The sequence below is a fragment of the Elephas maximus genome, chromosome 2 (genome assembly GCF_024166365.1).
Source record: "Elephas maximus indicus isolate mEleMax1 chromosome 2, mEleMax1 primary haplotype, whole genome shotgun sequence".
Lineage (NCBI taxonomy): Eukaryota > Metazoa > Chordata > Mammalia > Proboscidea > Elephantidae > Elephas > Elephas maximus.
Genome location: NC_064820.1, coordinates 133,418,830 through 133,444,047, shown reverse-complemented (window position 1 = coordinate 133,444,047; position 25,218 = coordinate 133,418,830). Strand labels below are relative to the sequence as shown.

Genomic DNA, 25,218 nt, shown 5'->3' with positions numbered 1-25,218 from the left:
TCCAAATTTCTTGGCATAGACAAGTGAGTACTTCCAGCGCTGCATTGGTTTGCCGAAACATCTCAATTGGTATTCTTTCAATTCTTGAAGACTTGTTTTTCACCAATGCCTTCAGTGCAGCTTGGACTTCTTTCTTCAGTACCATTGGTTCCTGCTCATATGGTACCTGCTAATGCCAACCAATTCTTTTTGGTATAGTGACTCTGTGTATTCCTTCTATCTTCTTTTGATGCTTCCTGAGCCGTTTAACATTTTCCCCATAGAATCCTTCAATTTTGCAACTCGAGGCTTCAATTTTGTCTTCAGTTCTTTCAGCTTGAGAAATGCAGGGTGTGTTCTTCCCTTTTGGTTTTCCATCTCGAAGGTCTTTGCACATGTCATTATAATACTTTGTCTTCTCGAGCCACCCTTTGAAATCTTCTGTTCAACTCTTTTACTTTATCATTTCCTCCTTTTGCTCTAGCTACTCTGTGTTCAAGAGCAAGTTTCAGAGTCTCTTCTGACATCCATTTTGGCCTTTTTCTTTCTTTCCTGTCTGTTTAATGATCTCTTGCTTTCCTCATGATGATGTCCTTGATGTCATTCCACAATTCATCTGGCCTTCGGTCATTAGTGTTCAACAAGTCAAATCTATTCTTGAGATGGCCTCTAAATTCAGGTGGGATAGACTCAAGGTCGTACTTTGGTTCTCAGTGACTCGTTCTAATTTTCTTCAGCTTCAACTTGAACTTGCATTTGAGCAATTAATGGTCTGTTCCACAGTCCGTCCCTGGCCTTGTTCCGACTGAAGATATCGAGCTGTGTATTCCATCTGGCAAGGTCCGTGTGTATAGTCACTGTTTATGTTGGTGAAAAAAGGTATTTGCAGTGAAGAAGTCGTTGGTCTTGCAAAATTCTAACATGCAATCTCTGGCATCATTTCTATCACCAAGGCCATATTTGCTAACTACCAATCCTTCTTTGTTTCCAATTTTCTCATTCCAATCTCCAGTAATTAACAATGCATCCAGATTGTGTTTTCGATCAATTTCAGGCTGCAGAAGTTGGTAAAAATCTTCAATTTCTTCATCTTTGGTCTTAGCGGTTGGTGCATAAATTTAAGTAATAGTCATATAAACTGGTTTTCCTTGTAGGCCTATGGATATCATTCTATCACTGACAGTGTTGTACTTCAGGGTAGATCTTGAAATGTTCTTTTTGACGATGAATGCAACACCATTCCTCTTCAAGACGTTGGTCCCGACATAGTAGATAACATGATTGTCCTATTCAAAATGTCCAATACCAGTCCATTTCAGTTCATTAATGCCTAGGATATCAATATTTATGTATTCTATTTCATTTTTTGAGGATTTCCAATTTTTGTACATTCCACATTCTGATTATAATGGATGTTTGCAGCTGTTTCTTCTCATTTTGAGTCATGCCACATCAGCAAATGAAGGTCCTGAAAGCTTGACTTCATCCACGTCATTAAGGTCAACTCTACTTTGAGGAGGCAGCTCTTCCCCAGTCATCTTTTGAGTCCCTTCCAACCTGAGGGGCTCATCTGCCAGCACTACATCAGACAATGTTCTACTGCTATTAAAAAGGTTTTCACTAGCAAAATCTTTTCAGAAGTAGACTGCCGGATCCTTCTTCCTAGTCTGTCTTTGTCTGGAAGCTCAGCTGAAACCTGTCCTCCATTAGTGACCCTGCTGGTATTTGAATACCAGTGGCATTGCTTCGAGCATCACAGCAACATACAAGCCCCCACAGTATGACAAACTGACAGACACGTGGGGGGTACAAATACATAGATTTGTCTAAACTCTCCACTTTCAAAGTACCTTTACAGTTATTACGTTACCTTATATTCACACAACAGGTGCAAAGGAACTTGCAAAGATCCTAGCGAGTGTATCTGGTGGTAACAAGAGTGCCACTATCCGTACTCTGTGAGGTGACAAAGCCAGGACAAATGGCACATGCTCAGCTAGTACACTATGAACTGAAGGCTCCCTCACGGGAATTTTGTGGCTTCTAAAAAAGTGTTTCTCTTTTTCAATTCTCATCTTTAGTGGAGGAGTCATAGCAGTGAAGAGCCATGAAGAGTCCTTGAATTAGGTTGCAAAAAGCGTTAAACTTAATCATGTCACTCCCAGTGCTTCTACAGGAAAAGAGCAACTTAAATGGCCAGCAGAAATCAGGACAAGTAATTTCACCTGACTCTCTCCATCCCTCCCTTTTTATCCTACAATTCCCTTGAAGTAGATATCTGATCTTCTGATTGTTACATTCACTGCCCTAGACACTGGCCACCATTTTTAGCCTGTGAGATAACAGTAAGCTATTGATAACATCAAGCAGTGACAATTATTAAGTAGTAGCTATTTCATGCCTCAGTAGAATACAAAGACGCAAGAATAGCCTTAGCTGTGTCCCTAGGACATATTGCTAAAAACCCTCCCCAGAGCAAAGTTTAACTCAAAACCTCGATATTTTTCTTTTAAGAGATTAAAGGCAGTTTTATCAACCATTTTCCAGAGCAGAATGAATGAAGGCAGAATCACAATAGACCTGCTGACCTTGAAAAGGGTCATATTGACCAGGGATGAGTGGGTAGCCCATGCCAACGTGGGTGTGGTGATGTGTATGCAGGTGCCGCTGGCCGAAGGGGGAATGGCGATCCCTTTCCCTTTCTGCTTCCCGTTCCCGCTCGGTGGTACCCTTTTCCACAGGCTGCAATAGAAAAAGAGAAAATTTCCCCTCTTTAATCATCTGAAAAGAGCCCTGCTGGCACAGTGGTTAAGCACTCTGCTACTAACTGAAAGGTCAGCAGTTGGAACCCAACAGCCTGCTCTGAGGAAGAAAGACGTGACAGCCTTGGAAACCCTATGGGGCAGTTCTACTCTGTCCTAGGGGGTTGCTGTGAGTCAGAATGACTCGACAGCAACAGGTTTTTTTTTTTTTTTTTTGGTTTAATCATTGAAAAACAACCAGTAAATGCTCGAAACTGCCTCTGTTCCTTTGATGATATTGGGTTAGTAATTAAAAAGTAGACCTATAAACACTTCAGATTTTTTATTAATTGAAGGTAATTTCAAAAGGCACACATTAATTTCAGTTGAAATTAGCCAACACTAAAGAACTGCTACACCCAAAGTGAACCACATGGAATCAATGTTTTTCCTCCAATGACTGAAATAAGAGGACTTCTCTCTACACTCACTCATAAATGCAGGTTTAAAATCTACCCAGTTTCTTCCCAGAAGCAACATTTACACACAGATCAAGGAAAAGTAGTTTCTCCTGTTTCTTTAGGGTTAAGTTCTCTAGTTACATTTTCATTCGATTTACATTTTGTGGGGAGAACCTATCCTGTGGCTTTAAACATAAACTGTATCCATTTTAAGGAGCACTGGTGCCACAGTTGTTAAGAGTTCGGCTGCTAACCAAAGGTTGGCGGTTCAAATCCACCAGCAGCTCCTTGGAACATGATGGGGCAATTCTACTACGTCCTATAGGGTTACTACGAGCCAGAATTGACTTGACAGCAGTGGGGTTTGATATCCATTTTGTTCCACTGCAAATGTTCTAAAAAGTCCAGGAACACCAGTGTTCTATAAAGTACAGGAACTCATTACCATTCACAAGAAATGCCTCAGGAGGCAATCCGGAATTACTAAAATTTTGAATGCTCATACAGAAACTCCAGTTTTCTCAAATCACAATTTGGTTAAGGATGGTGTGTTTCCTATATGTTTCTACCCACTAGAACTTAAACAACCTTTCACTAAAGTTCTCTTTCTCATTTGAAAAAATCTTTGCCTCTGAAGGAGTACTCGCTGAAACAAACTCATGAATCACCTTTTCTAGACTCTGTTATAGAGTTTTCAGTAGACTCATTCACATCACAGATCCTATATTCTAATTTATTCCAAAGTTCTCTTTTCTAGCCGAGAACTATCACATCCTTTTCTTGAGTTTCTCTTCACAACAGTCTCTAGGACTAGCAGTTGCTGTTTATGGGAAGAGAGCCATCTTTCACAAACACACAACATTTGCATTACTTCAGCTGAGTTATAGGAATGCGACAATGAGTCAAACAAAAAATAGCAGATGCAGCCACCACTCTTTAGCTAAGTGACTCACTCTTGCATTTGAACTCCACACTGTGCAAAACTCAAAATCTATGCCTGAGTAAAATTACCAGCTATTACATGGCATGGACCCTTAAGCATTGCTTGCAATGAGCCTGGAAACATGTGAATACCAAGGCTCAACAGAAGGAGCTGAACACTCAGATCTCTACAGACGCCAAGCCAACAACATCGATGAGCAGAGCAGGCTGGGCAGGTTTTACTTGTACACATGCTTATACTGATGGGGAGCATGACAAACTGCCTAGAGAGGGCTACCTGCTTCCATCAATTACTGCCACGTGATTTTGGACCAAATTTTATATTTTCTTAACAGAAAGAAGAAATCTGAATTGGAATGTGAAATATCTGACTTTTAAAAGTTGTCTCAAAAGAAAGGGCATTTTAAAAGACTCAATTTGCCCAAGAGGTCAATACTTTGTGGCCTCTGAACTACTCTGTCACAAAATGCTATAGAGTTCTATGTTTTATCAATAATATCTTGGTGGTTTCTATAAATTTCATATCCACCTAACAAGCATCCTCCTGCGTATGCAAGGTATACTAGATTTTGCCACAGAGAAGCTTGCTGCCACACACGCCTTAACATTTTTCCCCCTCACATGTGAAAGCATCATACATTTGAACACTCCATTCTTTATGTATCAGGATAAAAATGGCAGTGAAATTGCAGCTGGGTTCCAAAAACCATTTATATTTCAAGATTGTTTTCTAGTTTGTCCCCTTTTCTGCCCCCAAACATGGCCCTTTTAAATAGCCACAAAAGGAGGCGTACGGCAGGAGACTTGCTGCGGTACTGGTTGGCGTGCTGCTGGAGCAAATCCAGTGCTTTCGATTCAGTGGTGGTTTTCGTGCTGATGCTAGGGCTGGTATTGACTTTCTCTGCCTCTTCTCTCCCTGACATCTTCCCATAAACAGGATAATGAAATCCTGGAGAGAGATAGGCTCCTGCAGATAAACAACAAATGCCACATCAAGTTATAGGCTCCATCTTTTAAAAAAAAAAGAAAAGAATCATTTGGATTACATGAATTTGGGATAAGAGTCAGAGATCTTAAAATAGAGGATTATGTTAAGAATGGGCTACATCATTGTTACATTTTATCTGGGCTCTCCGATTTTCTTTTCCCAGTGAATTCATCCTGATGAACGGAGGTTATAAACAGAATTGAGCTTACAGTCATTTCATACATCTATGTGTCCGCTTAAGTGAAAGGAATAGTAACTATAATGATTATGACAGTAAGTGCTTAGAATATTTTCATAGACAATAAAGTATCTGTCAGTCTAACAGCTACAGCAGACCATCAGAGACTCTGGAAACCATAGCTGAGAGCTGACAGTTCACTTAAAAAAAATATATATATATATATGTTTCATCTTTGGAACTTTAAGTAGCATAAAAACAAGCAAAACAAATGGTATTCTTGAAACTTCCAATTTATCTGGAGTTCTTAATAGTTAATATTTGAACATAACCTCTTCCCTCCAATGTCATTAGAATCCACAACACGTACCAGGGTAGCTGTGCATTAGCACGGGAGAGACAGCGCGGTATGCAGGGTGGCTGGGGTCATACATCTGTGGGTAAGGATAAGCATGCAAGTACTGTATGTATGACTGATGCTGACTCATGGGTGAGGAGACAGCCACCCTTGTTCCCCGAGAGTCCTTCCAGTTCACAGGCGTCTTCCGGTCATCGTTTTTCAGCTTATTCTCTTCCATTGACTGAGAATCGGGACGCTTGGCCTCTTTAGGCTCCTCTTTGATGCTTGTTAATGATACAGGAAGGCTGGACACACCACTCTCTTTATTAGGAGTTTTCCTGGGGCTATCCTCTTTTAATTTTTTCTCTCTATCAAGTTCTTCTGACTTTTGCTGATCCAGGTATTTGGGCTGGTATACGTAATGATGCCATGTCCTTGAATCTGGATCCTGATTAAAACAAGAAGATTTGTTTAAAGTTTTAACATTTATATATGTGCTAGGCACTATGCTAATAAAAAAAAAAAACGAAACCCAGTGCCACCGAGTCGATTCCGACTCATAGCAACCCTATAGGACAGAGTAGAACTGCCCCATAGAGTTTCCAAGGAGTACCTCGGGGAGTCAAACTGCTGACCCTTTGGTTAGCAGCCATAGCACTTAACCACTACGTCACCAGGGTTTCCGCTATGCTAATAGCTTTGCTTATTTTTATTTCTCTCACAAGTTAGTAATGGCTGAAGTACACATTATTATTGATTGCTTTTACAGAAGAGGAAACCAAAGCTTTTATATCTTACACAGGTACAAAGAATTTTCAAAACTCAAACCCAAGCTAGAAATGGTAAATTTAAGTCATTATTATAGCCATTAACATCATTTAGAGAAAAAAAAAAAAAAAAAAAACCTTGGTTTCCTAATACATTTTCTTCATCTACTGCAGCTATGGCTTAATATATTGGCTCACTTTTCATTATGTACTAACATCTTAAACAAAACAAAATTTCAAATTAATGGCACACATTATAGCTTTAGAAAACAAAGCCATCTTTAAACCACAAAAGTTGTATACTTCTTTTGCAACCCTGTGAAGCAACAGCCTGATTAAGGGCCCCAGAAATGGAGAAACTGAGGATCCTAAACGGCCTTTGTGACTCCATTCCATTCACGGTATAAACCCCTTGGGTATACGGGTCCTAAGTGAACACTCGAAAGTTGGGTCTAAGCCCATGTGGCAGAAATGTGTGTGAGAAAAGGATTCTGTCACTCTGGCCCCCCAGGGAATAGCTAAGAATGGGGGGCAGGGGAGGGGGAGAGCTTAAGGGGAACCTGGAGATACCAGAACTAATGATCACAAGGCCACAGTGCATCAGAATGTCTGAACCCTGACAGGAAATGCTAGCACATGTGTGGTTCCACGGTGCCTGATTTTCAGGTGTTTACACCTTCTCTTCACTTATGGACTATCTCGTTATCTGACATTTTGCATTTGTAACAGTAGTAAAAAAATCTACTGTGACAATTTTGTACATTAACGACATACATCTGGCAGTAGCAAATGCCAAGGTACGAGAGTAACACTGGCTGATGGTTAAGGTTATGTGTCAACTTGGCTTGGCCGTTATGGAAAAATGTAGTCATCCTCCACTTTGGCGTAACGCCGATTCTGCATGACTGGTCTTTAGAACCTAACGTTGTCAATAAGTGAGGAGAGGGATGTACACATTTAACTCTGGTTGGCTGACCACACAGGCTCTGGGATGACCATTAAGGTCCACGTTCCTGAACTGCCTCACCTTCCTCACAAACGCTCAGTGCTGAGCTTTACTTTGGGGCATTTTAGACATAAGGTAAGACAGAAATCTAGGTCTCAGACACTAAGTGAAAGACATCTGGGCCCCAAATTTTAGTAAAAGGAGGATATGAGAAATGGGCATTTAGGGACCCAGTTTTAAAACTCCTAGAAGATGCTAAAAGAAATCTGGAAATCTGGTGTAAGAACACATATTTTAGAGATCAGACTCAGAATCTCAGTGTTACATGGGAACTCAGTGGCCATGTGGTTAAACGCCCTCGTTTCAGACTAAGTAGGGAATTAAGGGACCTAGTTAGAGTCACAGGGTCAAGTAAGGGCATGAAGCACAGGCCTGCAAACCTCACGCCCGTAGTTCCTTTTATTACACAACGTGACAGAAAGATGGTGAATCATTTACATTTTAGAGCGACCCAGTAACTCCTGAGAATCTCTAAAAATATTTTTCAAGAGAAGGGAACAAAACCTAATGCTGGCTCATTTCCTTTTTGCGACATCCAACCACAGCAAGCCCAGACATGTACAATGCTCAGACTGCTCTCTCCCTGTTGGGGCCACGCTCCACAATCTTACTTGTTTAAATCTCGAGGTTGGGTCTACACCTGTCTGCTTCATAGAGTCCATGACAGATTTCATTTCTACAGCCTCCTTAATAAGCTGGTGGTTTTCCATCTGCTTAGCTTTGAAGCTGTCGGCCTGAAGCTGCTGCTGGTGATTGGAGAGAAGCTGCGATTTACCTGTCTCCTCAGTTTTATTAGGCACTGATGGCCCTAGTTTAGAATGGTTTTTGTTAGGCTCCGGAGTAGAGGGAGCTTTTGAGATTGTGGCCGATGGCATGTTTTTCTGCTTACTATCCTCCTTGCCCAGCTCCTTCAAAGGGAGATCACTTTTCCTTTCACAGTCTCCTCTCCCAGCTTGGGCCATTTTCTGCTCTGCCAGCCTCTGGTCCTCATAGTACTTCTCATACTGCTGTCTGTAGGCAGGGCTGGTGGCCATCAGGGACTTCTGGTCCATATAGAGCCCATAGGCATACTGGCCGTAATACAGGGACTGAGCCAGGGCAGGGTGTCTTTGTGTGATCACTGACTGGTGCTGAGGCTGTAAGGAGGCAGAATTATGGTCCACTTTCTTAGACTCTAACTGCTCTGCCCTGTCTTTCTTCTCAGCATCTTCCTCAGACTCCTTCTTGATCTTCATTCCCTGTGTACTCCCGCTGTTGCCAGCTGCAGGGGCGCCGACCTGTCCAGGGTGCATGTAACTTGGAGAATAATAAGGATCATACCCATGGTAATAGGGAGAATGGGACTCTTTCATTTGAGATGACTGGGCTGTAGTTGAAGAATGCCCTTTGATAACAACACCATCCTTACTAGAAATAATATCTGCTGGAGAACTGGCCTTTGACCTCATGCCCTCCGACCTGCTGTCAGAACCACCATCATCCACGGCATCAGATATATCCGAATAGGCAGGGCTGCTCGTCTTTGCCACTGAACTCTCTGTCCCATTTTGTGTCAACACATGCAGTGGGGCCATTGGCGCCTGCCCATTCACCAAAGTGCTGCATTCCATTCTTGAGGCGCTCCCTATTGAAGGGCTGGGGGCATTGTCTGTGAAAGTGTAAACCTTATCAGCTTCAGCTTTGATACTAGCCATTCGGCTCTCTTGAGACTCTGACAGTCCATTAGCCAGCCCTTCATTCTTGTTGAGATGGTCCTTTAAAAAATGTCCAGACAAATCTTTCCCAGTCCCCTTGGAGTCCTCTAGCTTCCCCAGCTTAGCATCCATTTTTGGGCTTGCCGTCTCTTTCCCTTCTTTGTCCTTCAGCTTTCGCTTCTCCTTTTTCTTTTTGTCTTTGAGTGACACAAGAGCTGGGTTTACAGTGATGGGCTCTCCCATAATTGTGGGCTTTGGCTGAATGGGTTTCAATGGAGGACTCTTTGGTGTCGCCTGAACAACAGTCGTCGTGAGGGAGGGCAGGCCAGGTATTGTCCCCGTGGTGGTGGTTGTAAAGGCTGCAGTAGGTATCGCAATTAACTGTGGGGGCGTGGGGGCTGGAGCAGGGGCAATAGGCCGGGCAGCTTTAAGTTTAGAAAGATTTTTGTCCATTTTGCAGTTGTTTGCTTTTTTGCCCTTTTCTTTTTCTCCCAAGTTTTTCTTGTCAATTAATCCTTCTGCCTCCAGTTTGGGCATTTCAGCAACCAAATTGCCATCTGCTGTAGAGCAACTGTCCAACGTAGCCGCCATATTGGAGATTACCGGAAGGTTGTTCAGTTCACTGTTCAGGCCCTTCTTTTTGCCAGAATTCTTCCCAGCTTTAGAGCTGACAATAGAACCCAGGCCATTGCTCATAAGCTCTCTCTTTCCTTTTGGAGTCCCAGGGGGGTTCCCAGAGCCAGGGGATGCTGGTGTCTTCACCTGGTCATAAGTCGATACACTTGTGCTTGCCTCGCTGCATTCGAGGGCCACGTTACTCAATGCTTCCTCGCAGTCTGAGATCTTGTCCTCACTGTCAGGCTCGAACTCCAGCTTGTTTTCTGGGTCTAAGTGTGCGTGAGCCTGGTGGTACCTCAGGCCGTTAATGTGCTTGTACTTTTTGTTGCAGTTTGGGTGGGGACAATCAATTAACACTGGAGAAGAGCAGCCTTGGTCCAAAAAAGTAGTCTCTGGTTTTCCTTGAGGGGTGGTGGGAGTGCTTCGAGAATTTGTGCGGACACGCTTCCCAGGTTTGCTGTCCTCAGAGCTGGAGTTCAGGTCCAGCTCCATCGGAGGCTTGTTTTTCCTTTTGTTGGTGGAAGAGGGGCTGGCTTTGATGTCCTCGGCAGCACAATTTGGGGGGGTCCTTCGGCCACTGGCGTTGAGACTGCCCCGCCTCCCTTTCCCATTGGCGCCCCCTCTGTTCTTGTTCTGCAGCCCCCTGGACTCTGTGAAGCTGGCCTCCGAGCCCGGGGCAGCTGCAGCAGACCGTGCTCGCTTGCCTCTGCCCCGGCCCCCTCTCATCTCCAGGTCGCTTGTCGGTGACTCACAAAACCTAGGAAGCAAGTAACACAAGTTAAAAGGAGCATCTCTAAAAGGGCCAGGAGAAATCACAAAGTACACAATGCAGCAAAGAGCAGACAGGACCTCAATAGCTCGAGGGCTGGGCCCAGCCCAGGGAAGGACACCCTATTCTTCCATCCAGAATTTCCACACCTGCAAAAGACCAGGCTACCACCAGCTCCTATTCTTCCTCAGAATTCCAGAGAAAAACAGCTCAGATAGCTCGCTGTTCAAAGTTCTCTTTTGAGGAAAAAAAAAGGACAACAAAGGAGGGAGAAGAGATCTCCTGCTATGAAAGAAACCCAGCATCTGCATTTTACTGTGTTCAGTCCTGAACTGCTCATTTCTCTTTTGTCTGGTTTCAATTACAAGCAGACTTTTATGTATTATTAATCTCTCTATATAGTTTCCTTGTAAAGAGAGAGTGGAGGAGGGAGAGAAGAAGGAAAGAGGAGGAAAAACAGAACCTGAAATAAAAGGCCTTGTGCCTACCTGGGAGGGGCCCAGTCGTGCTTGGTGCAGTCCAGCAGGGTCCCCACGTAAGTTTTATTCCTCCATGTAACATTGACCACTAGGACACCTGTGGGGGTAGGAAATAAAGAAAGACCACAGTTAGTACCTATTACTCTACTTCCGGTCTATTTATTTTCATCATCGTTATTATTTTTACCAGCAAAGTTCTATTCTCATTTGCTTTCAAAAGCTGTGGTTTGCATTCTTCCTCTTTCTGGTTTCAGTGACCTCAAGTTAAAACCCACAGGAAACAGGGTGTATGTGTGAGTGAGTGAGTGTGTGTGTGTGTGGACACGTGCATGTGCATGTGTGGTACAAAGGGGTGAGCCTGTGTGACAGTGTAATCAAGATACTGCTGACAGAAGGAAATGGTTTTTGCCATGTCCTGCTGTAAAACAGCAACACTCACCTCTTAATTTTTCTATTATTACACATAATTGCTTTCGTTTGGCAAGCAGCCAACATAAACTAAGCCTCAGTTACCAGGGCTTAAACCAGAAGGTGACTGAAAAGAATCAGTTTTGTTTCCAATTCAATAATATAATGGTGATTTTTATTTATTAAAAAAATTATGCAGGGTCATAAAAATAGGAATAGAGGGGAAAGTGAGGGCTCAGACAGAGTCCGCATAGCAGACAGTCAGCTATGATTTCTCATTCCAAATCCCTCCTTGACCTCGTGAGACAAGAATCAGCCTTGGAATGGTATCTGTTTCACTGTTTGGTCTTGTTTCATATTAAGGACTCCTAAAATAGCCTCTTAAGAAAATAAATATGCACAATAGATTTGCTCTTGAGGTTATCTTTAGAATCAACCTTAGTAAGCATTTGCCACAGAGGATTAGAAAAAAAAAATCTCAAAACCAACACACTTGTTTCCTGCAAGCCTTTCTGCTTTTCCCAACTGCTTTGCAGACAATTTAATTTAGCACTGCATCTGTGAATTCCTAAACGTAAGTGCACTTAGTATACCAAATGTCACAGAGAACGAAATATAACATCCTCTTTATTTCTCTAGAGTACAAGTGCCATATTTAAAAAAAAAAAAAAAATCAATCCTTTAAAGCATACTTTAAAAGGGCCTAGATTTTGAGACATACATAAAATATTAGGGTAAGGAAATGAAATATTTAAGTGAGCCTTTGTTTTCTTTTCTGCACCGACCCACAATCTATCTTGGAAATGCCAGGGGACATTACTTAAAGTCCATTTCTAGTTAGTTTGCTTACTTGCCTTACCACTGCCATTTTGAATTTTATAGAAACCTGTATTGAGCTCCTTTATGGTAAGTGAAATCTCACAAGGTAGGCCTCATTTCCTTGGGAACATTTTAACAGCGGGTAAAATATTTGCGTGTTTGGGACTCAAGTACTGGGGAAGGAAGGATTTCTTTCAAAAGTCTCAAAAGAAGAGTTTAAAATTGTTTCCCATATGGCCTACGTAGCTTTTACTTAGGTGACAGCTGAATTCACTCACTGCTGCAATAGTCTAGCAGACAAAAAAAAATCTAGGATGAAGCAAAGCAAGCATTGATTCTATTGTAATTCCCTCAGGAAATTTTTTTTAACCGCTGAGTATAAAAACTCACATTGAGATGAGAATCAATGGTAATTAGGCATTTGGTCCAAATTTGCAGAAGACAGAACAATTGGAGGAAAGGATTCTTTATGAGCACATCCCGTCAGGAAAAGGGAGGGGGTGGAAGAGAAGGAGATGGGGAAGACAGAGCTGGTTTTCTCATCATCTGCTCTCTGGGGCACTGTGTGTGGTGTCAAAGACCTTTCCAGCTGTTTAAAATTCTTTAGCATGTCAGCTATATTTACAATCCAGAAATGTGTCTGTATTGCCAGGAGGTTACTGCATTTTAGCTTTAGATGCAATAGGCTGAATCACTGCGTTCCAGAGTCCCTGATGTAGCACAAATGTATAATTAAAATAGCATGAAAGGAAACATGAAAGAAACAACAAACCCTCCATTCTTGCTGTAATAAAATTAAAAACAGGAAAAGTCTGCACAGACACTTAACGTTTGTCTGCAGTGAAAGGCTTTTGTTATTGCTTTTCCCCTAAGGGTTTCGCGTTTCCAGCAAAAGCTGGCCGCGGATTGGCCAGCGCCAGCAGCGAACGCTAGCCTCTGATTGGCTGGGCCGAGGGTAGCCGGCCGGGGCACCCGAGGCAGCGGCCTGGGATAAATGAGTTTCGCGGAGGAAAGAGGATGCAAACCTAGCCACCGGCCGGACGCGCGAGGGAGCCTGGCCCTGGCGGAGGTGGCGGAGATCGTGCGGGAAAGCCGGGGTTCATGGGCAGGAAGCGCCCCGCAGCGAACGCTGCCGGTGCTTGCTTTCTAGCTCTGTAAATCAACACTGGCTTGTTTGCACTAACAAGGCCCGTCACTGTGATGAAAGCGTGTTGTGTTTACCCACCGAGCCCCACACCACTGTGCGGCACCAGATAACACTCTAGCGCATTCAGAACCCTCAGAACCGAACTCGTTGTCTCAGAACAGGATATAGAGAAGTCGGGGCTGGGTAGAAGGAAGGGACTCCAAAGCAAGCAATGAATCATTGGTTATAGAGGGCTGCACTTCGAAGCTGTCACAAAGGCGAAACTGAAGATGCAACTTCGACACTATAAAACTATTCACATCGCCTGCTACTATTTATGGAAGATACAAGAGCAGATTTCTTATCTAAGTACAAGTGATCTTTCTATTACTACTTTTGCCCTCTGTGGGAATAAAATCCTGTAAAGAAAAACCCATTTTCAACTTCAAACGCCCTAAAAAATAAGTCACCCTTATTTTCCAAGAAGCCCTCTGTATTTAAAGGGGCCCTGGTGGCTTAGTGGTTAAGAGCTCCGCTGCTAACCAACAGGTTGGCAGTTCAAATCCCCCAGCCGCTCCTTGGGAACCTATGGGGCAGTTCTACTCTGTCCTATAGGGTCACTTTGAGTCAGAATGAACTGGACGGCAATGGGTTCTGGATTTAAAATAGTCAAAGTAAACGCGCTACTCCAGGGGAGATTTTGAAGTTTCCATCAATCAGTGCTAATTCAATACATGCGTGTATGTCTATTTTTATTTATATGTACAGGCAGCTTCAGAATGCCGCAAAGCACTTAAATCTGCATAGAATTCACGTGCAGATAAACACATGGATATGTTTATATAACTAAATTTGCCTCTATGTTGTTGGAATGAAGGCTTAAGGAATGTTTCTCATATAAACTACAAAGTGTATTGTTTCTTGGTAGGGAAGTCTATGTTTAGAAAACATCGTATTGTGATGGACCGTATAAAGGTGATGTTTTAGCTCTCAAAGATGTAAATGGTTTACCATTTCACTTTAGTCTCAAAATCTTGAACATCTTGTAACCTGTGGCCATAGAAAACAAACTATACCTTTTTTAAAGGAGTAAATGCTCAAAATGAAAATTAGTTCTTTAAAAGTACAAGTCTGAATTTATAAATCTGGGAATAAAGTTATACTTCTCTGTTATCTTGTGTAAATTGGAAATACATGTACATTTAGCCCAAAAAGATTTAATATTTTCTTTTAATGTGCGTTTATTCACTCAACCACCTAGCCTGTCAGATAAGGACACTCTATGCAAGTCCTTTTCATTTTTATATTCTCAAGTACTCCACCAAGTTTACTATCTTCCCCTCTCTACCCATGGAGATGATTCCCCGCCCCCGCCCCCCCCCCCAGAGAACTAGTGCCTGCCCTGTAACATTTTATATTTGAAAAAATATCTGGATATCTAATATTGAATATCACTAATAAAGTAAGAATACAGCTGACAACAGCAATGGACGGTTTGGGAGTGTGCTCTCCACACCGGGTTTTCTTCTTTGTATTGTTAACATTTTGTCTCAGATACTGATACAGAATCTAAAATGCCTCATATGACATATTACCTGTTGTTGTTAGTTGCCAGTGAGTTTATTCCAACTCACGGCGACCCCATGTGTGCAGAGTAGAACTGCTCCGTAGGGTTTTTAAGGATGTAACCTTTTGGAAGGAGATCGCCAGGCCTTACTTCTGAGGTACCTCTGAGTGCATTTGAACTACCAACCTTTTCAGTTAGTAGTCCAGCGCTATGGAAAAAATATCGAAATTGTCAAGGATTTCATTTTATTTGGATCCACAATCAACGCCCATGGAAGCAGCAGTCAAGAAATCAAACGATGCATTGCATTGGACAAATCTGCTGCAAAAGACTTCTTTAAAAGGTTGAAATGCAAAGATTTCACTTTGAGGATTAAAGTACACCTGACCCAAGCCATATGCATGCAAAAGCTGGACAATGAATAAGGAAGACTGAAGAAGAATTGATGTCTTTGAATTACGGTGTTGGTGAAGAATACTGAGTATACGATGGATTGCCAAAAAGAACGAACAAATCTGTCTTAGAAGAAGTACAGCCAGAATGCTCCTTAGAAGCAAGGATGGTGAGACTTTGTCTCACATACTTTGGACATGTTATCAGGAGGGACCAGGCCCTGGAGAAGGACATCATGCTTAGTAAAGTAGAAGGTCATCAAAAAGGGGAAGATCCTCAACAAGATGGATTGACACAGTGGGTGCAACAATGGGCTCAAACACAGCAATGATTGTGAAGATGGCGCAGGACCAGGCAGTGTTTCATTCTGTTGTACATAGGGTCACTAAGAGTTGAAACAGACTTGAGGGCACCTAACATCAACAGTCCAGCGCCTAACCATTTATACCACCCAAGGGCTCCTGGACACATTACCTATAGGACACTTAATAAGAACACAATCTTTATCACATAGCCTCAGTCCATTACTTCTAAAAGGCAGAATAACCTAAGATCTCAAAAGTATTCCACAGTCACTATGTTCTAATTATTATTTCCTCCTGTCAATATATAGCAGTTAATTATTCCCATTGTCTGGCCTATCCTTGAGAAGCATTGGTGATGCAGTGGTTAATAAAGCACTCAGCTGCTAACTGATAGGTAGGCAGTTCTAACGCACCAGCTGCTCCATGGGAGAAAGATGTGGTAGTCTGCTTCCATAAAGGTTACATCCTTGGAAGCCCTAAGGGCAGTTCTAATCTGTCGTATAGGGTCTCCACGAATCAAGATCTACTCGGTAGCAATGGAATGGGTCCCATCCTCATCAAGAATTTACTGTACCCATATAGGGTAAACAGTAGGTACCTATGTGGCACTATGAAGTCCTCCTGTTTTGGCTGAAACTCAATCTAACCTCTATACTCCAGGAGTGAAATTTTCTAACAGTCATACATTATAATCCAAAAGTGGAAGTAGGGTTTTGCATATTACTCATACCTATAGAGAAGTCCCCTTATTCCACCACATTAAATTACAGCCTGGACATGACATTCATACTGCCTATCCTGCTCACAGTCCCTGCTCTGTGGGTAGCCCTGGGTGACCAGGTCCTACACCATGTAATCCTAACCCTGGCTCCAGTTGACTGAGCCAGTGATGGGCACCGGATGCAAAATCAACCAAACAGGGACTTATGACCAAATAAACAAATTCAATGTTATTTCTTCTATGAATCCTCTCTAATCATATACATATCATGCACACCACCAAAAGACCAACCATGCTGTTATGCACTGGACTGTGTCTCCCAAAGAGAAATGTGCAAATCTTAACCCCTATACCTGTAAATATGACCCTGTTGGAAATAGGTTTTTTTTTTAAGTTATGTTAATGAAGTCATACCGGGGTAGGGTGGGTCCTAAACCTAATTATTTCTGAGTGAGTCCTTATAAACAGCAGAATAGTCACAGAGACACACAAGGGGAATAGATCATGAGGAACCATCTACAAGCCAAGGAATGCCAAGGAATACCCAGGGCTAGAGCTGATGCCCTGATTTGGACTTCTAGCCTCCTAAACTGTGAGAAAATAAATTTGTTTGTTAAAGCACCCACTTGTGGTATTTCTGTTTTAGCAGCACTAGGTAACTGAGACAGAAGGGCAAGAGAAAAAAGAAGGCTCTCTCTCTCTCTCTCTCTCTATTGGCTCTGGGGGAAGTTCCTTGTCTCTTTTCAGTTTCTGTTTCTTGGTTCCTTGGAGTTCTTATGTGGCGTGGCATCTATCTTCGCAGTTCCCCCATCTGTGCTTGCTTGCTCAATCTGCCCTTTTTATATCTCAAAAGGGATTAGTTTAAAACAAACCTTACACTAATACTGCCTCACTGACATAACAAAATCTATTCCCAAATGGGATTATAACCACAGGTATACCCAGTAAACCCAGTGCTGTCGAGTCGATTCCGACTCATAGCCACCCCAGGGTTTCCACAGGTATAGGGGTTAAAATTTACAATACATGTTTTGTGGGGGACACGATTCAATCCAAAATACTTCTGACTGCCTAGGCTAGAGATGAGTACAGTAACCTTGGAGGACACAAGTTGAAGACAGCAGAGTCTCCATCTGGGACCCTAAAACTACAACGAGAACCCCGCCCACCAGGGATACCCAACTGAGTCTATTAGGTGAGCAACACATAAACTCTTCCTGTGTTTGAACATTGTGGAGACCATTTGTGTTACCCTAATCCTTAGTCCTTTTAACATTTTACTCTGCTCATAAAAACAGTACACCCATTTCTTCCAACAAGGCCATACCCTTGAAGTAGGAGAAGTATCTGCACCTACAGCACCTGTGAGCACGGTGCCTAGTATATGGTAAGAGTTCATTAAACGCTTGGTAACCAACTGGATGGTGACTGAAGAGAATCTAGGTTTGCATACTACTCAGTCATTTCTTTTTGCTATTTTCATACTTTCTCAATATGCATAATCTCCTACTAGTTTACAGATGACAGAAAGTCTCTGTGGAGAGATTTTGCTTTGAAAGATGTTATAAATATGGTCTGTGAATTATTATTTCTGGTATTTGTGAGGATGTTTCCTCAAGAACTGGGCAAATGCCTGATTTCCCAGTGGATCAGCATAACTCTGTTTGTACTACAGTTTAGAGACTGTTTCAGAGTGTTTGGAGTGCCTCATCCCTGGGACAGAAGTCTTTGCCAAGCATTACAAACACTGAATTTGGAATCAGAGGTAGTGTTTTTGAACTCTTATTCAGACTACCACATCTGGACAGACTGGGCATGATGCACTCAGATGGAAAACATAAGCCTCACTCTAATAACACCAAAATATAACCCATTAGCCATAATCCTTTTTTTTTTAAGTTTACACATTTCTTTCCTTTTATGCTTTTTTTTTCCTAGTAGAAACTTTAGTGACAATAAAAATGCCACCATATGCTGGTTTAGTGAGTACAGGATAAAGTTCATACATCTCAGCTATCATATTACTCTTTATTTTTACTCTATGTGACTACTGTACCAGGTATGATTTATCACCATTTCTTTGTATACAGCTACCTTCCCCTCAATATTGTGTTATGGTTGTATTGTTTTATTCCCATCCTGGTACTTCCTAAAATGCTGAACGTTGAATAGTATACTTGTTCATTGTTCTAGCTTTAGAGCTTTTACCTTCAGATAGGTCTTACAAGTACAAGGTTGAGTTTATAATTATTTAGGAAACGTTTTAATTGACAGCTAAAACTGCCCATAAAAAACTTGCCAGCCAAAAAGGAGAGAGACTTTTCTATTACCTATGCCAAGTATATATGGAGCACTATAACAAGAAAAGTAAACGTTGTCACATGACCAGAAAATGCAGTATTTTTTTAAAGAGCCCTACCGCTGGGCTGCATGTTTGAAGAGGCGCTTTAACCACATCCTGTAATCAAACCATCTGGAACACAGCGCTGCGATTAGTCACCCTGAACATTGGGCTTTATCTGAACAAATAGTGTACGGCAATGGAGCTCGGGAGATAGGGCAGTACTAACAAAGAGAAATGTAATGAAACACTTTATGCCCTAGTATGCCGCCACCCCAGTCATAAACCCCAGAGACACACTGCTCTGGTGTTAATGTACTACTTTTTGAAAGCGCAGGGAGCTTAAAGATTAAAGGACTTAAGGGCTAAAAATTGCTGGTTTGGGTAGATCTTCTCTGTCGGTGGCTGGAATATGTTGGCATCACTCTACTCTATCTATGTTAATTATAACCTCTCAGACGATAGTTCAGCATTCCTATTAGGGTTTGGTGTTATTTTCAGGGCATTATGAACAGGGTTCTTTTACGGGAGGATAGTCATGATTCTTTATTGGCCAGAGGTTAATCTGAACACGAAGACATTCTTTTTGGTTCATCTCAACCCTCAACCCTACAAAATAACAAGAAAAAACAAAACCTTAATCCAAAGAAATATGCTACACCAGTACCAAAATGCAAAAAACAATGCCAAAACGCTGTTCTAATCTATCCTTTAAAAGGTGGTAGTCTTTCTTACTCTACCTGTGTTTATTTCTTTCGAAACAACATTTGATCATCAGGATTCAATCTATGGAGATCTTAAAAAAAAAAAAAAAAATTCTGAAAGGATTTTCTACCCTAACTACACTGAATAATACTTAAAAAAAAAAAAAGAAACATAGCTGAAGCAACCTTGTTTCCCCAGGGGCCTTATGGTTTAATACACAAAAGAACACAGAGCCACTTCCATCACTGTCACCTCCCCGAAGCCTTTGTTCTGAGTCCTGATGAGCTGTATTGATTTGGGAAAATCATTGAGCTTCTTGGAAAACTAGACTCTCGCTTATTCACTGCCATCTATTTCTTTCCCATGAAGACAGGTGGTCAATATCCAGTTGACTGGTCAGCTAAAAGAAGCTCTTCGGCTTTTCTTTTTCTTCCTTCCCTAGTAACATTATCCTTTTCCACTTCTAGAAAACACAATGGACTGTTAAGAAGTCTTGTGATTAAAGAGAAGGTTTTGTAACACACCACCAGGAACACTGAAATGTTGTCCCATACATTTGCACAGGCGCCTGCGCGTGTATCTGGATGTTGGCAGTGTTTTTACCAATCACCTCTTACACATGTTTAAGCACTAATGAAAACTTTGATAATCCAAGATATGACTTAAAAATATATCAAATCAAAACAGATCATTAGAGCTTAATTAATGTTTACTGCAGGCAGAGATGCTTTACTTCTTTTAAAGATTAGCACATAAGTTTTAACAAGTTTCCTAGTTTTAAAATGTCATAGGTGCCATTACAGACATTTTGGAGAGCAAAAGGCATAATTAGAAGAAAAAAAAAAAAAGAGGTCTTTAGAAAGTAATTTTTAAAATGATCAGTAACACTACATTCTTTGAGTTATATAGCCATTCTCCCCCGCACCCCGAACTGCACATGTAGAAACTGTTGAATTGGTGTACAAACAGCAAAATAAATAAAATTTAGAGAAAAAAACTAACAACAACAACAAAAGAATCATTTGGGGATCTAGTTAAAATGTAGGTTCTGATTTGGTATATTGGGGGTGGAAATGCAAATTCTCAGGCGGGAGCTTGTTAGAAATTCAAGTTCTCAGCAGGGGTTCAAATGGGAAGGAACCAGCCCTGAAAATAACTCCAGGGAAAAGACACATGGAAGTAGGTTCAAAGAATGCTGCAAAGTATTTACTACCACAAGCAGATCCCACCAGAGCAACACCAGTCTACCTGATAGGGAGGCTGAGAAGGCTTTCTTAATTCCACTACATTCAAGTGAAGAATAAATCTGCAACACCAAATAAAGAACAATAAGAACGTCAACAAGGGCAAACAATAGGAATGGCATTTTAAGGGCTGAAAAAGCCAACTGTAGGTTTTGCTCCAACTGCATATAAAGGACAGTGAGATATACTTCTGATCTTTGTACCAAAAAAAGGAGGGGACACGTTATAAAAGGTATACACACACTTAATTGAAAAGCTCTTCTCAGACACTGCCACGTTTGATTTCCATTTTTGTAGGAAAAAATGATCAGTAACAAAATTTTGCTGTAAATTAGGCAGGCATACATATTCCAAAGCAGCATTGTGCTTGATGGACTGAGACCATTCACATCTCAACATGCAATCCTTAACGCTAGCAGTTCCTATGCTAGTTTCTGCTAAGGTGTCCAGGGACCCTACTTGGGGACAGACAGGAGGACAGGTTTGGAATGTGACTAGCTCTCCAATGACAGTGTGTTGGGGGGCGTAAGACTTGAGGGGGGCAAGACCCCGGAGCTTGCTTAAGCAAGGGCAGCAAGCCAGACGCTTAAGTAGACTGCATCAAAAGCCACCCCCTATAATCCCCCAAGAAGGTTTTCAGGCTGTGGTCCATCAAGGCCCAGCCAGCACGCAGCAGGGCATGGTGATAAGCTCAAGTAAAAAACACAAGATGAAGGAGAGGGAAGACAGAGGGACAGGGAGTCAGAATAGAAAAAACACAAAGCCTTCTGAGACAGACATTTGGGGCAATGTAAATGCATAAAATGTATAGGCGCATGTAGGTGTCAAGTATCTATATGTACACACAGATACATTTGTATAAAGAGATTTCATTTCTTTTCTCTGATTAAGCTTTCCAGTAAGTAGTAACTGCTTTCCTTTGAGGCCTGGTAGCACAGAGATAACCAAAAGCAATGCTCTGATCCCTAGTGCCAAGTTCAAGGCTTTAATTTTCTCCTGGCTCCTTGATTAGGCACCTACTGGTTTATCTGAAATCTGAGGAGTTTAGCCGATGATTTCTAGTGCTGGCATTCCCCCCGCCCCAAACACCACCCACCCCCCTCACGGCCTCACCCCCCACCTGCTTTGGAAGCACATTTTTCTCATTAGGGTAGCGGGATGATTTCTGTTTTCCCTAATTTCTTTCTCTCTTCATGGGAAGGCAAGGGTTCAATGCCAACTATAACAGAATTGACTCGCCTCCCCCAATCCAGCCTCACAAGATTTTATTATTAGCTTATTAGGAGATCATTTATTCTTCCTTTACATAAAACCACTCAAAAATTTGGAAAAGGCATTTTATAAGTGTTTACTGACCTCCTATGAGCCATAATAATGATATGGTTCTTATTACCTCCTAATACAAGGTTCCTCTTTTAAGGGTGTTACATTGGAAGACTGCTATGTACAAGGAAGCCCAGCCACAGAGGACACGGCCAGGCTCTCTCACAGTGAAGGGGAAGCAGCCTCCACTGACTCCCACTTTCAGACTCACATGTCACTGAAGATAAGCAACTGAAAGAATGCAGGCCTTTCAAATCATCGGTCCCAGTCGTTTCCTGCAGTTAATATTAATTACAGAGTCTTTTCAGCTAACAGCATTTCTACCCCAGCTCTCCACAATGCCATTACTTCAACTGGAAAAACAGATAAAGAGAACAACAAAACCAGACAAAAATAAACTATCTGGAAGGCAAAAACAACACAGGATACTCCCCAAAAAGAGATACTCTAAGGCTAATGGGAAGGGGGGAGAAGGATGTAAAATACTCAGAACTTGAAGTCATTTAACTGGTATCTGCCACTTCCCTATTTTCTGGTTCAGGCAGCCAGCCTGCTTCTTGCCAAATGCTACCTCCATGGAAGGAGCATGGTAGGGAGAGACAAGCAAGGGGGCAAAATAATCACTGAGATGAAGGAAACTAGAAGATGCAAAGGAAATGAAATATAAGAATGAAAGGCCTCGTACACCTTGGAGGGAGGGAGAAGGACAAGGAAAAGGCGGTATGGAGGTATCCATCCTCCCAACATTTCTAATCACCAGTCTTCCTCACAGGCCCACTGCCTCTTGTAGATCAGACACCAGTCTAGGTCACAGGTGATTAGCAGAATTTCAGGTTTAAACGTTATTGAATTGCTTGTCAAAATACATGTAATACAACAAGAGATTATAGGGCTGTGTTTTAAAGTAATTTCTTATCATCCCCAGTCTCGAGATATAAGGAGGCAGTGGGAACCAATTGACAATTATGCTCCACATCAAAAAGCTGCTGCCGATCCATAAATCTCACTGGGATTGGAGAGCCAGCCTTCATATAAATTACGATGCTTTATTTAAAGTCAGAACGCTTATTTGCTTTTGTGCCAGCTCTGGGCCCTTTTCATCTCTAGCTCTGCCCGGCCCAGGAGAACACACATTCCTACAGCTCTGCTGGCCACCAGCTGTGTCTTCCATAAATCATAAAACCTCTGAACAAGTCATTTTTTTTACAAAGGCCAGCAGCATTTACTGGAGATGATCACCCTGCTATTATTCTACTTGTTGAAATTTAAAATAGCAATTTACAACAGCAGCTGAAAACAGGGAACTGGCTCTCTTAACTGTGTGTGTGTGTGTGTGTGTGTGTGTGTGTGAGAGAGAGAGAGAGAAAGAGAGAGAGAGAGGAAGAGAGTGTGTGTGTGTGTGTACAGGAGGGATCTGCATGTGTTTGACATGCCAAAGAGTACATTTTGTGTGTCAACAAAAAAACACCATCTTTGCAAATCTGAAGGGAGCCCCGGTGGCGCAGTGATTAAGAGCCCGGCTGCCAACCCAAATTGTCAGCAGTTCGAATCCACCAGCCACACCTTGGAAATCTTGTGGGGCAGTTCTGCTTTGTCCTATAGGGTCGCTATGAGTCGGAATTGACTCGAAAGCAACGGGTTTCTTTTTTTTTTTTTCAAACTGAAAGGGAAATAGGAATGCTGATAGAGAGAAACTAACCTCAGTGCTCTCACAGTGAAAGGTGAATGAGGTTTATGTCATTGGTAAAACACCCTGTTCTCACTGGGAGGCGGCCTGGCTCTGCAAGCAGAGTGGGAGGTAGTTCACACACTGGTAGTTGAAACCACATAATTATGGCTCAGGTTCAGAATGTAATAAGGAAAGCTGAAGAAATGAACTCTAATCAAGTTTAGTCTGCAGTCAATTTTACTTTGAGGACTAGGGAGGAAGAAAGAATAAGAGTCATCAGTGGTCAAATGGAGCACCCAGACCATCTGAAGGAGTACCTGGGTGATGCAGAAGGTTCAGTGCTCAGCTGCTAAATGTGAGTGGAGGTTCTAGTCCACCAAGACACGCCTCAGAAGAAAGGTCTAACAATTTACTTCCAAAAAATCAGCCAATGAAAACGCTAGGGAGCACAGTTCTACTCTGACACACATGCGGTTGCCATGAGTTGGATCAAATCAAAGCAACTGGATAAGCATCTGAAAACATGACTTTGGAGACAGAACCACCTGGTTCAAAGCCTGCTTTGTATCTGCTTCATCCTGAGCTGACCTAAACCTCCCTGAGCCTAGGTCTCTACATCTATAAAATACAGATAATAGGAATATTAAATAAGCTGTGATTTATGCAGAGCATTTAATAAGGGGACTGGCACAAAACAGTCACTCAGCAAATGTACTTTGTCTTCTTCATCTTTTTAAACTCTCCTATAACCCAGGTCACAAACTGAAGAATGGAAGCAGCTACCAAAATAGTAAGAATTCCACATCCAGAAATGTACCCAGAGGTAAGTTCACCTGCATTCCTTCCAGGTGCAGCAGTCTCAGATATGGGATCTGTACTATGTTGTTGTTGCTGCCATGTGCCATAGAATGGATTCTGACTCACAGTGACCCTACAGGACAGAGTAAAACTGCTCCATAGGGTTTCTTAGGCTGTAAATCTTTACAGGAGCAGGTCACTAGGGCTTTTCTCCAGAGAAGTGGCTGGTGGGTTCCAACTGCCGACTTTTTGGTTAGCGGCTGAGTGCTTAATCACTGCGCCACCAGGGCTCCTTACTTACTGTATAGATGTGGTTTATCCACCTTTTAGAGCTGAGAATTCTACCCTTAAGGGCTTTCATTAATTCTATAACCACCCAATTTCAACCAATACAAGTATCTTTCCTAACAGATTCACAGTTTGAAGCCAACGCTTCCTCATCTGACCACTAAATGGTAATCAAAGCCAATTGAGAAATGCAGTTCCAAATCACTGAAGCCTCCTCTGAACATTTTGAGAGTTAGGAAGCCTCCGTTCAAGTTTTCAGGAACAGCTAACTGAATGCCTGACATGTATAAATTATAAAAGGCAAAATTGAAGCTCCCCAATAAGGCGACAACAGAAACACTGCACGCAAGAAGGCTTTGGCGGACACAGATAGGCCAGAGCAGGTTAAAGACAAACTCATCTTTCCAGTTCCCATCTGAGCAGACCCGTTTTCTTGACAATGGTCACAGGCTGCCTTCCCACCCTCCCCCAAGCCACATTCCAAAGTTCTTATCTTTCAGGGAAGAAAAGGGCCCAACAGAGTTACAAGTATTTCAATAACGTGCTTAG

General features: G+C 42.1%; 1 protein-coding gene across 4 annotated transcripts in view; it reads right to left on the bottom strand.

Moving 5' to 3' along the window:
• Positions 1-25,218, bottom strand: part of ZNF608 (zinc finger protein 608) — a 115,754-nt gene that overhangs the window by 3,774 nt on the left and 86,762 nt on the right. For all 4 annotated transcript variants that reach the window (XM_049873555.1, XM_049873544.1, XM_049873550.1 and 1 more), the window contains 5 exons: positions 10,972-11,059; positions 8,014-10,471; positions 5,660-6,077; positions 4,918-5,090; positions 2,568-2,721 (listed from right to left, as the gene is read on the bottom strand). In XM_049873555.1, the coding sequence (XP_049729512.1) occupies positions 2,568-2,721; positions 4,918-5,090; positions 5,660-6,077; positions 8,014-10,471; positions 10,972-11,059 (3,291 nt within the window). The remainder of the gene's footprint in view (positions 1-2,567; positions 2,722-4,917; positions 5,091-5,659; positions 6,078-8,013; positions 10,472-10,971; positions 11,060-25,218) is intronic.